General features: G+C 40.2%; 1 protein-coding gene across 1 annotated transcript in view; it reads right to left on the bottom strand.

The window, feature by feature from the left end:
- Positions 1–12,871, bottom strand: part of LOC106939257 (adenylate cyclase type 1-like) — a 27,137-nt gene extending 14,266 nt beyond the window's left edge. Inside the window, exons 1-2 of the mRNA XM_015021610.1 lie at positions 10,942–12,871; positions 6,858–7,007 (exon numbers count right to left, since the gene is read on the bottom strand). Coding sequence (XP_014877096.1) covers positions 6,858–7,007; positions 10,942–11,556 — 765 coding nt within the window. The 5' untranslated portion in view covers positions 11,557–12,871. The remainder of the gene's footprint in view (positions 1–6,857; positions 7,008–10,941) is intronic.
- Positions 12,872–13,760: the final 889 nt, after the last annotated feature.

Raw genomic sequence — 13,760 nt, 5'->3', positions numbered from 1 at the left:
GCCAATTAACCTGACATGTTTTTGGACTGTGGGAGGGAGCTGGAGTACCCGGCGAGAACCCACGCATGCACAGGGACAACATGCAAACTCCATGCAGAAAGACCGGGGCCGGGAATCGAACCCAGAACCTTCTTGCTGCAAGGCAACAGCTCTACCAAATGTCAGCGTTAAACAAAGATCCTCTCCACAATATCAGGGATATTTTACAAAATGCACAATTCACGTGCAAATATCAAACTTCATAAAGTAACTTGTTGGTGCTAAATGAGTGCAAATCTGACTTTATGCATTCTTTTCATTTTAAAACTCAACACAGTGGCACATTTACTCATAAGGCAAATAATAAGGCAACAGAGCAAATGCAATCTCTCTCCGCTGACACAGTTTGTCCACATTTAAGTAATTCATTATGCATGCATACCAGGGAATGCCCAACAGTATTTATGTGTTATGTAAATTACACCCAGAACAAATAGCTTCAAGTTCTCGGAGATGAGAGGTGCTTTAATTAAACGAACTGTGCAAAAAACTAAAATTATATAAATATATAGATAATTAAGACGGGTGGTTATTTAGGAGCAGAAGAAAAGTTACTAAAAACATCTACTGGGGTGTTTGCTCAGGGATTATGTTTTTGCAAGTAATTCAACATTTCTGAATTGTGTTTAAAGTCATGGTGTTCTCTCCATAAGTTAACAATGCAGAATATCACTGTGGAACAATGTAACCCTGACTTACATGTTGTGGCTAATTCTGTAAAGGGATCCACATGCATTATTAAATTTAGAGGCACACTCACAAGTTGGGGGGAAGAAACCAGAGAATTAAAGATAAAACTTTTTTTTTATTCAGCAATTTAATGAAAACACGTGTTTACGCGTTTATGTTTACACGTTACATTTTTTTATTTTTATTTTTTAGAAAGGCTGCTGGAGTGCTCAGGGAGAACCCACACATACATGGGGAGAACATGTGTGCGTGGGTACAAAGTTAACAACTAAAAGCATATTTTTATGTATTTATTTTATCTTTTCACAACATCTGCTAGAGGACACCTGCGACCACCTGGTAAAACATTATACTGACTCCCAGGGGGATACAGTTGAACGCTTTCTCCAAGCTCACAAAACACATGTAAACTGGTTGGTTGGGCGAAGTCCCATGTGCCCTCCACATCCCTGCTGACGATGTGGGGCTGTTCCACTGTTTCACAACCAGGACCAAAAGCATTCTGTCCTTCCTGAATCCAGGGCATTGTTACCGATGGATAAAATTACAAGGATTCTAATTGTTGCTGTACATAATCAAATGCGGCTACCTTATTTCTGTCTGCGGCGCGTTGCTCATTATGTACTCAGCACATTGTTTCCACCAACTTTAAAGGTGGATATTAAGAAGCTAACATATTTCACAAGAACAAATCATAGGAGCTGATGACATTCTGCAACACAGACAAACTAACATGTCATGAAGAGACAGAAGTGTTTTTTATGAGCAGAGTAGATTGTGCAGGCTATCATGTAACTTTGTATTTTGAAAGATTAAAGAAAGTCATGGTTTCCCACCATTTGTCAGTGGTTTAAAGCAGTGTTTGTGCCACTTATTTGTGCATGTTATCCATCGGTTGACTGCGTAGGGGTGCGCTTACTGTCTCAGCTCAAGACGCCCATTGGCCTATTCAACAGCCAAGTTACAATGATTTTCACAGGTTAAACCAGACCCTCGCGCACATTCCACCAGTTCAGTACATCCGATAAGTTCTCAACAAGTTATACAGACAAACCAGACTTCTGAAGACTAAATGCATCAAGCTAAAGGTTAACTGACTTAATATTAGCTGAAGACAGAGACGTGAAGAAGACAGGTGGAGGCCAAAGAGTTTATTGTGCTTTTTGTGTGTTGTATGAACCAAAAAAACGTCTGTATGTTTGGAGTTCTCTCCTTTTTCGCTCAATCTTTCAACCTTGGTGGTTAGGGGCACATAGGCGGCAACACTGGCTTTTTTAAAGTAAAAAATCCTTTAAAAATTGCAGTAATGTCTGTTTATTTTTTCTGAAATTGGAAAATAAACAGATATTACTGCAGCTATTTTCTTGAGGGGAAAAGACTGAATCCCAAATACAGAATCAACTAAAAATGTCAAGATATCAAGAAAAAGACCTTGAAAATTTGTTCTTGAGAACAAAATTGATTTTGGAGACAACACTCCTGCAGCCTCCAGCTCCCATCTGCTGTTCTTAACAGGTATCTTTTACATGTGTTTAGTGAAATCTGCTTTGTAAATCTGGTGGAAAAAAAGTTTTTTTTTTCCCTTATAAGTTTTTAAACAGGAGTTTCTTTTAAAACCTTACAGCCATGTTAAATAAATTAGAATTTCTAATCCAATGAGACTTATTTGTCACATTAGAATTACTTTTTGAAAGATAAAACCATAAGCAAATATTGAAAGTACTTTTCATTAAGCTCACTTTTAGCCATTTTAAGAATTAAATCCTTGAGCATACGGTGGGGGAGGAATCATTTTTAGTTAAATCTTCCACTACTCTTTGCTCCAGCTTAAGTGAGTATTTTTGATTCTAAAAAGGGATAAAAAAAATAAAAATAAAAAATTTGAATCTTGCTTGTTTAGGAAGTACAGTAATCTCTGCTGCCAGTGGAGTCAGAGTTTGTGGGTAGGTTCTTCTGTTTTACTTCAAGTTACAAAGTAAAGAGATTCATTTAGAGACAACATTGACTAATTCTGAGAGAAGGAGCCAAGAATACACCCAGTCCTCATCGATTGGCTCTTTTTTTTTATTTCCAAAAGATCTGAGTTGCAGCACCACGAAGCATACTTCAAATTCTCACAGGATGTCAAATGACTATAAACACACTATGAATCATCTCGCAGCCGCGCTGAGTAGCTCTGGAGAGGGAAGGCCATATTTCCATTCACAAAAAAAGTAAGTAAGAGCTGTAAAGTAGCAGCCGTCAAACCTGCTGAAGATAAAAACCAGTTTCACTTATATTGCAAGCATTTCATTGAGTGTGGAAATTATGAAAGCAGAAACGTAAACCCGTGACCATTTGCATGAAATATTAAGTCATTTGTTTTATTAATCTCTTCCACTTTTATTGTCTGACACTTTTATAATTGCCTGTTAATATTTAAAAATTCCCTCATCTCTTTCCACTTTATTTCACTAAGACTGTATGAGACAGGAATTATTAATGAACTAAAATCATCACACATTTATTTTTTTTTCCATAGGTTTGTATGTATGAATGTTCATCTAATCATTGCTTCTAAAATCACTTAAGTTGTTTGTTGTGTAACCTATACACAATACACAATAAACAACTGAAAGGTTTAAATAAACCATTAAAAGCCCAACATAAATATATGCCATCTGTGCCAACTGGGCGTCATTGTAGCTCTTCTATTTATTGTAACAAATTTGTGGTAACACTCTTTTTGAGAGGGTCACTAGAATTTTTTTTTTTCTTTCTAGGAAGCATAAATGAAATAGAAAACACAGAAAGATGAAGACAGAAATAAAACTAAGGACAAAAATGCAAGCTGAAAACCACAACAGGGCAATGCATGAAATTACAAACTGTTGTCAGAAGTGGAGTATCTGATTTGCACTACTCTGCATGGTGGCTTGGTGAAATTAACGCCTGCATGAATAACTTTTTAAAATGTCAGCCAAAAGTCCTTGGGCTAGTCCAATGAGCTGTGGTCATGTTTGTTTTCATGCAGAACTGAAATCAGTCATGCTAATTGATTTGCAGCCAGTCGAATAATGAAACTAAATTAGATTCCCCCCCTTATATCTGATTCTGAACTGTGTGCTGGAGCAGCAGTGCAACCAAACCCAAAGGCAGAGAGTGATCCCTGGATCATGTTATAAAAATGATGCTTTGGATGAATTTTTCACAAACTATTACTGCTTTGCAACTACCTAATTGCTATGAAATGGCTAATATATATATATTTTTTTTTCTGGCTTAGGACAGACTAAGTTGTTAAAATAATGTTAACTCACATCCCCTGTGACCATATCCAGCCTCTTCATTCTTTCAATTCTGCTCTTGCAGTGTTTCAAACAAAATTATCCACCAAAACTATCATTACCCTTTGAACTCTTACACACAATGTCATGTGATATCAGCAAATCTCTATGTATTTTATGCGATAGATAGCATAAAGTAGTGCCTAACTATGAGGAAGGAAGAACGTGAGAGGTGGCTCCTCAAAAGTTTTAATAAATAAAACACTGCCTTTCCATTTGTTTTCAGCATCCTTTACACATGTACCCCTAAATAAACCCAGGTACTAACAAGTTTCTTCAAAAGTAACAAATAATAAAGTCCATCTTTGTGTATGTTCATCTCAGTATAAATACAACTTCTCTTTGAAGTCCTCACAGGTTATTTAAAATACATTAGTGAACATTAGCGGCATCCTGAAAGTCAAAGGATTTAGAGACCATATTCAGTCCTCTGAACATCTCACAGCTCACTGCTGAAAAGCAGGCCTCATAAACGTATAGGTCAGACAGAGAGAATTTAACAGAAGCAGCCAAGAGGCCTGTGATGCCTCCTCACAGATCAGATGGGAGTATTTGTTTAGAAGACAATTATTAGCCACGCATTAATAAATCTGAATTCTAGGGAAGTGAGATTGAAAGGCATTGTTAAAGGAAGACACAAAAGTATCTTTTTTTGTAGAAGAAGGTTATCTACTCAAATACAAATGTATTTCTTGAGGATGCTTAGGTTGCTGTAGTAATATTGCAGAGTTGAGCATCTTCAACAAGTCTGCAGACTAGAAGGCAAATATCTTCTGCAGTCCACGGCTTATAAACAGGCTTACAAAGAAACTTGGCTCTGTTCAGGAAATTGCTCTGGAGCATCTGGAGCTCAGTATGGAAAGAAGGATGTTTGTTTCATGAACAAAAACATTCCAGACAACCCTGAGTATCCTCTTCACAACATAAAAGCTTCAATGAAAGAGATTTCAGGTCAAGGGCCTCCTCAAATCAACTGCACTACATGCAATTCTCCCACCCAAAGCTAATTATTTATAGTTACTAGTGAAAGCTCCAATACAATGTCTAATTGTGTTATTCCATGGTTCTTGACTGTTGGCTGTCACTTTGATTTTGTATGTCAACTGTTTTGACACTTATGGTGTTTCATACATGGTTTACTTACTAATGTTTAGTGGTTCTCAGTGCTTAGTGTATTCTTTTATTTGTTTAGATTTTTGTTTTTGTGGATGTCTTTTACCTTATGCCTTAATAAGGTCCGTTGTTTCCTGTATATATCTACCTTTGATCCAGTTGCTCTCTCCTGATAAGTGCCACCTGGTTCACATCGACTCAGCAGTTAACAGCCACACGGTTTCATTTCATCCTTGTCAGATCCTTCTATTTTCTCTGTATTCTCTGCTGTTCCACATGTGATTGTGTATCTGTTGCTTGATTTTTCCCTCTCATAAGTTCGCTACATGCACTCAGGTTGGATTTTTATATTTTAAGACCTTTCAATAAATATTCATATTTCAACTACATGTATGTTGCAACCATACATATAGACAATTTTCTTTGGGATTAATAACAGATTGGTGATTGAAATTAAACTGAAATTTAAATGGAATGGGACTGTAACAGAACTTTTTGGCTCATTTCCATATCTGGAAAATCCATACTGAACGCATTTTTTAAGTCACTTATCATTTGATTGTACAGTGACAAAATGTTCAAGGGGGTATGAATACCTTTGGCAGATGAAAAATTTACTCACTGTCACCTCTGTCATTTCAGAGAAACATCTGCACACATCTTGAATTAAAAGAAAAAATGGAAATGAACAGATCATTTCTGGCAGTGTCACTCCAAGCTGTATTCACAGAATAATCCAATTGATATTTGTCTTCATGAATTTTTCCTAAATTCAGAGACGAGAAGAAAAAGATCGAGAGTTTCCATTTCAGATCAATCATTCTGGAGAACCCTTTATTCAGATAATCTCATTTCAATCAGACTGCCTTTGTTGGAAAGGCAGTGAAAAGTCACAGATTCCTCTTTCTTGATTTAATGAATGAAGAGGAAGTTTTGAATCGCTTCCCATTTCAGAAAATTGAGCAGGAGAGCCGGTTTACCACACAGGCGTACCGAATATAGCCCCTTCTTGTTCGGGAATCAATAAGAACTGTGGATCCTGCTCAAACACACACCCTGAGCAACAAACATAGCCGTGTTTCACGCAGCTTCATGGGCGATCATCAACTCTGAGACCTGTGCTCATGGACACCACAGCAGAGGTTTGCTGGCAGATCATGATCAGAGGTCTGTGTGTTTCTCTTTCCTAAATAAACCATGACCTTTACTAGAGTAGGGAGGCCATGGAAGCAATCTGCTTGTATAATTGCCTGTCAGAAGGGAGCCTGTTACTGCTGGGGAAAAACACAGCATATCTTCCCCTAATCTACAAAGAACAGGTGCGAAGTGTGCAAGCATTGTGTCAAACGAAGGGAGGATGTGCGTTCAGGCGTATTGAACACATAAAATAATTAATTTTCTCTTTAACGAGTACAGGATGAGATGGGTGCGGCTCAGAAAAAGAGAATTTCTGCGGGTTAAAGTTGCCTGATTGTTGCTTAGTTAAATCCCTCCATGTAGGTGTGCGTGGAGGGGGAGGAACGTGTGGCACTGCAGCTTGTGCCTCAGTAACTGTTCTTTCCTTAAATAGCTGCTGTCATAGTTACTGCATGCCTGTGGGCAGGTTGTTGGAATATGCTGGCACCTGAACGCTTTAAAAAAAAAAAAAAACTTCTGAAGGAGCTGTGAAGTTTGAAGTTCACTCCTCACCTGCTTCTCGTTTTCGTCCTCCAGCCGCAAACGCTCCTCGATGCAGTTGCGCGCCTGCAGGAAGACCTTCCTCTGGGTACGCTCGGTCAGAATCCTCACAAACACACCCGACAGGTTCACACTGGTGAAGAGCACGGCGTTAGCCGCCAGCTGTAGACAAACAAGAGCAGACATGCCTAATGAAGCTGCATACATCTGCACATGCAAGCCTCTGTGTGCAACCGGCAGTCCCCAGTAGAACAATGTAGAGGTGGACAGAGAGCAGGGTTACAGCACTGAAGACCAAAAACTGTACAGACGAAAGGCGAAAAGGCAAAAAGGCAAAATGCATCTCTAATCAACACCTAACGTGTTACTTTGTATCTTTAATTCTGAACAAAATAGATTTTAGAGATTAAAGAAATGTAGTCATACAAAAGACTTAAGAATCAAGCAGATGCATCTGAATAAATCAGAATATATCATGGAAGTTATTTTTCAATAAATAGTTTCAAAAAGTATAGTTACTGACATAGCGACGCATTTTTGACAAGAGACAGACATTTTGTCTTGGTAGAGTGCAAAAAAAGACTGCACTGTTGCTCAGTGGTACAAAGTCCTCCTTTTAGATTCAAAATTCATTTTAACCTTCAGTTGTAGATAAAAGTTTCAGAAAGGAGAGGCACAGATTCCAAGTAGTTTGTAGTGTGAAGTCTCCACAGTCTGATGACTTGGGTATCCATGTCATCTGCTGATGTCGGTTCACTATGTTTATCAAGTTCAGAGTTCACACAGCTGCCAAACAGGATCATTCAAAGCACTTCATGCATTCATCTGCTGACAAACTTTAGGGTAGAACTGCCAAAATTACCAATATCTCCTTTTCCAACAATAGTGCCACCTTGCTTGTCTCTCTAGCAAATTGGCCTGACCTAAACCACGACAGATGCTCAAAAGAAATAAACGAATACATTTTGTTATTACACAATGTTGTAAATTTGGGTTTTCGTCAGCTACAAACCATAACCGTTCAAGTTAACAGCAATGAATGCTTAAGAAATGTCACTGCAATATTACTCTGTGAAGATAAGTCATGCAAAAATACCAATTTCACTCTTTGAATTGAAATTCTAAAAAGATATAACTTTTTCAAAGATATTGAAATTTAATGAGATGCACTTGGAATAGCATAACAAAAAAATTATATATTCATATTTGGGTAAAAATAAAAACCCTACTTAGTTTCCTAAATCTTCAAATGATGGACCAAATGTCATCCTAGCACAGTGTGCCTAACTCCAGCTCAAACTACTGCTATTCTTTTAAAGTGGTCTTAATGAATAGTTTTCCAGGCTTCCTGAAAAAGCTTTGGCTGATTTTTCACTTTTTTCCTCCTATCAGAGCATGGCAGCTTATTATGCAGTGCGTTCTTAGAAAATAAGACATGCAGCGAAAAGGCAGTCAAAGTCTGAAAGAGGTTCATTAGCATTGGAAAACTATTAAAAAAAGACTTCTTTAAAATAGTTACAAGGCAAAAAAAAGACTACTTGGAAGATAAATATAGAAAATTAGACAGACTTTTGGGCAGTACTGTCAGTATCCATTATCACCAATGAAGAGGGGAGATGGATAATGTACATTTCAAGTACAGGATGTGAAATGTACGCTTGTATCATTGCTTTGCTTTTGTTTTTCAAGCTTTCCTCCAATGACAAAAAACATGCATTTGTATTGTAGCACAGAGGCATATGTACTGGGAACAACCTGTACTATAATGAAAACAGATGTGGAAGAAAAGATTTAGTCCTTAGATTTTTTTTCTTACATTAGGTAGGAGATCTATTTTTTTATCAAGGTGAAATCATGTTTCAATTATTTTCTGGGTTTCTCAAAGATTGCAAAAAAAAACTACAGAGATTAATTTGAGATAATTAGCAAGCCTTAGATACATTTTGTGTTGGCAGAAAAGATTAAGGTCAAATGTCTTCAATGTTTATATAGTGACCAACAATAAACATATGTATCCAGTATACAACGACTGTTTTATTGCTGGTGCTCAAGCATTCCTGAGACGGAGTCAACATGGGAATATTCCATTTCATTTGGAAATCAAGGTCCTAGAGAGTCATGATTCATGTTCTTTGCCATGTCCATGCCGTGTTTAGCCACTCATTCAGCTCACCTGTCTCACCTGGGTCCCGCCCTACTTAAACACCTCTCATCTTCTGCCCCCGAGCCAGTAGAGATCCAGTGTTTTCTTCCAAGCCTTCAGTGTATTTCCTGCCCACTGACATGATGGGTGGTGGTAAGGTGAGGAGAAGACGCTGGGACCCAGGATGTAGATGAAGTAATGGTTTTAATAAAGATAACTCGACAGTCCAGAACTGGCAGCACGGCAGAGTTAGCAACAGCTAATACCGGTAGCAACAGATAAACGGACTAACATGCGAGCTAACACAATCCAGGACTAATGCAGTTCCACTGGAGAGTGTGGCAGGACAAACAGGCGTGGCAGCAAACCACAAACTTAGACGTTTGACAAGGTCCCGACCGAGAACACAGACAACAGGTGAGACTAAATACACACGGGGTAATCAAGGGAATGAGACACACCTGGGAGACAATCAACGGGGAGGACAGGACAGAGACTCACATGGAAACAGAATCACACAGAAAAACTCAACTAAACACGGATCATGACACCCACCTCTTCTGTCAAGCTCTTTACCGATCCCATCTGTTTCGGATTTCTGGACCCTGACCCAAACTGTGCCTCGCGACCACCGAGTATTGCCTTGCTCACTCTGTCCTCCTGTGTATTATCTCAGTTTGATCATCGTCTAAGTCCCTCAATGTTGGGGCTCTCTACAGAGAAGACCTCTCTGTAGAGCTCTTCTTTGATTCGTTGCACTCACAGAAGCCTGTTCAATCTGGCCAGTGAAGCCGAACATTTCAAACATACCCCTGCTTTATCTGTGCATCGCCAGCTTTCTCCCCTGTCTGCTCAGAGCTGTGTTTGTTGACCTCATACCGAGCAGTAACCAGAATTTGAAACTAAAATTAAACTTGTTTGTTCCTGTTGAGTACTGCTGCGTGTGGTTGAATTTCCGGGTCCCCACTGAGTGTCCTTACACCTAGAGTCTGAAGACAGAGTGGGGAGGCACAGAATCCAAATTTCTTGAGATCCAGAGTGAAGTCTTCACAGTCCCCGATGTTATGGAAAACCATGGCATAAAGGCCAAAGTAAAAGCAGCCATTTCCCAGGAAAGTCTTGGCACCGTGTGTGTGTGTGCGTGTGTGTGTCCAGCTGATGTGATCATTTCCTCTTTCTGCAGTACCTACTGACTTCAAACTTCCTTCTTAAATGGCCATTGTATCACCATGCTTGATTCACCAGCAGACTCACAGAACCAAAACCCTAAAGAGAACAATTGGATATCATGGTGTGGAAAATGACAAACTTCAGAACAGTGTGGAAGACCTGGAAACGCTGAATAAATAAATAAATAAATAATAAATAAATAGACTGATCACTCATATGCCTCAATGTACTGGCGCAAAAATAAACTCTGATAAAGTAGTACATATGCATCACAAAGTATTTTAAGCATGTTACGAGTTTCACTTCCTTTATGGAATCGCTGGAAAACAAAGTTTTTAATTACGTTCTAATTATAGAGATGCAGCTGTAGATTTCAATGCTCGCAAAAGCAAACGGTGCTACATGACCGCAGCAATGTGCATCTCAGAAATACAGATCAGCAGCTCTGTCTGAATCCCGATTCAGCACCGAGAGCCGGACAGCTCCTCATCCGCTTCATCTGCTGCGGAAAAAACAGACACATCTTCTCGTCCTGGGGCGAAAATCGATGCACAGTGTTTTATTAACCTTTGCTTCTCCGGGGAAAGTTGGATGCGTAAACATGCTGCCTCTTAACTATCAGAGCGAAGCAAAGTAATCCGCCTCCACAGATCAGAGATACTTGGAGTGAAGTTGAACAGTGAAACTTGGAGTCAGAGCTCGTATGTTATCCTGCATCAGATTAGTTTCAGATTACCCAAACTGTGGGGTGTGGGTGCATTCTGGTGCAGGTGCAGCACTCACCGGTCTCCACAGCTTCTGCTTCATCCCCGTCACGGACGTCGCTATTACTATGAAGTGGGATGCAGACAGCATCACCCCGAACAGCACGGCCAGCAGCGTCCGTACGGGAAGCAGCACGTAAGCCACCAGGGTGACCAGCATGAGCTGCCACACGCCTTGCTCCGGGGTTGCGGCGCTCATCGTTTCCGGCGTGCCGAGCGCCAGCGGGAACGGACAGCAGAGCAGCGCGAAGGTGAAGCTGAACAGCAGGGCCAGCTTGGCGATCTGCTGCAGCTGCGTCACCTGCAGGTACTTGACGTTGGTGACGATGAAGAGCGACAGGAACACCACGCAGTGCACCGGGTAGGAACCCTTGGACAAGGTGAGCCGGGGGCTGGACAGCAGCTCCACCAGAGACAGCGACGACGCGGCCACGATGAGCACCGCCAGAGCCTTGAGGGTGGCGGTCTGCTCCAGCTTCAGGTTGTAGTTCTGGAAGAGAGCCTCCAGCTCCTGGCTGTTGAACTCGTCCTCGCAGGCGATGGCTCCCAGCGGCGTGCCGGGTGGGCAGCGTCCCTTTCTCCGCCGCGTCTTAACTCTTTCGAACGGCATCTCCTCCATGGTCCTGCCATTCATGAAGCTGAGGTGGGAGGGAGGAGAAGGGGGGTTGGCGCACGACCCCTCAACTTTTAGACTACTCCCCCCCTCTGGAGAATGAAGCTGGCACCCTCTCCCGGGTCATGGATGATGGATGTCGGGCTCGGAGTCAGAGGAGGAGAGGGTGGCTATGGCGCATCGCGCGCGCTCTATCCACAGGTTGATAGTTGTTGGTGTGCAACCCGACCACTGTGCGCCTCTCTCTCTCTCTCTCTCTCTCTCTCTCTCTCTCTCCCTTTCTATTTCTCTCGGCGCGCGCAGACCACCTGCTTTGCCTCAGATGGGGGTCACCTGCGCTCCAAGTTAACTTAAAATCAGGTTTAATTACCAAAACACATCTCCAAAAAAAGCAAAGCAAAACATCGTCCTTCACAAAAATTGTTTAAAAGCACATTTTATTATCTTCCTCCTTTAAAGCATAATGTTTCAGAGCCTCCCTTGTTGCTGTTTGATTTGCTTCAGTGAAGGGTCACTGGTTGGATGAAGACAGCAGCAGCGCTGGTGATTTCCCCTCTCAGTGTCTGCAGTCATAGCTGATGTAGTCCCCGGCTAAAAATAGACCAGCTGCACCGGTGGATGGTCCAATATAGCAACAATTTGGTCTTTCCCACATCTCTCTAGCCCCCCTTCCCCCCAAACACAGTCAGACATTTCACTGCAGAGTAAAATCCTTCTAGCAAGTAAAGAATTAACGGAAATAAACCCAGCGGAGGTTGCGCCCATGGGAGGTTTGAATAATAATAATAAAAATAAAAAACAAATAAATAATCAGCGCATGTATGAATGATGACGTGCATCCCAAAATGTGCTGCTCCGTTATGGTGGAGGGTATGTTTTGCATATTTGAAATTACGCAACCCTGCTCTCAGTATTTCACTGTCGTGTGCCCTGTTGATATGTGAGAGTTAAATTAATTTCCCCCGCCATAGATAAATGCGGCAAAATCTGAACCATAGTGTGAAGTGAAGGTAAAATAACTGACACTGACACATAGTTAAAACATATTTCGTGATTGATGAGTAACTCTTATTTCTTATACAAAGAGTAAGGGAGTAAAATTACTCCTTACACAGACATTTATTGATCCATATATATTTATCTGTGCTCTCACCTCCTGACCGATCAGCCACATTCTCCAGCATTACAAAGCTTTATTGATTTGTGCTTATGCTCCTTTTATCACCATATTAGACTTTGGAGCTTATGTCAGGTCAGATTCCCTAGTATTCAGTTCAAGCTTGTTCTCAAACAGTTCACAATTACCTGGACCATTAAAAACATCAATCATCCTGCATCTATTCCCTTTGTCAAGCAGAAACTCTCTCTCTCTCTCTCTCTCTCTATATATATATATATATATATATATATATATATATATATATATATATATATATATATATATATATATATATATATATATATATACACACACACACACCCTTTTGTAGCCTTTGCACCATAAAGATGCAGCATAGGTCCTCCATCAGCACATACTTTCTTGTGTGTCTTCCAATATCAGATCAGACAAAAAGGCAATCAAAGCTTTTAAAAATCAATGAACCCCTCATCTCTAGAAGACAGATGTAGTGGTTTTGATGGTCACACTATTGACCTTGTTTACCTTTGAACATGTGGTTTAGATTGCTTGGATGTCTGAAGAAATCAATGAGCCACCTCATCGATGCTTCAAGTCAGTCGATGCGAGGCACTCTGGGACTGTTGAAACGAAATATCGCTTCATGCACATGCTGAATTACTATCTGGTCAATATCCGATATGTTTTTCCTCACCTTCAATCATTATGAAGTGGACTTTAAAAATCAATAGATCAGAAACAATTTGACATCTAACTGAACTACCCATTTTGAATTAATTTGAAATGTATGAAAAAGTCCAAATTTGACCACAAATGCAAAGTATTTTCAGTTTTGCTGACTCAATTGCTACATAATAAACCTTTTTATGTCCAACAGCTTCAGCTGTAAAAGTTGGAACAAATGTTCACAGTAAAACATATTACTGCCAAGTAATACATTTTACATTGAAGGTAAGAACAAGAAGCCAGAGTCCTACTAATGCTAAAAAGTTAATTAAGCTGGGAGGAAACTAGACATCAATCAAATAATTAAGACATTCAGTTGAAGAAATGGAAATGAGGCTGCAGACTTTGTTTTACACCTCAA

This window comes from Poecilia latipinna, unplaced genomic scaffold, assembly GCF_001443285.1.
Source record: "Poecilia latipinna isolate Pla-1442-1.1 unplaced genomic scaffold, P_latipinna-1.0 Scaffold2814, whole genome shotgun sequence".
NCBI classification, from domain to species: Eukaryota; Metazoa; Chordata; class Actinopteri; order Cyprinodontiformes; family Poeciliidae; genus Poecilia; species Poecilia latipinna.
Note: the sequence above shows the minus strand (reverse complement) of the source record. Positions and strands in the feature narration are given on the sequence as shown.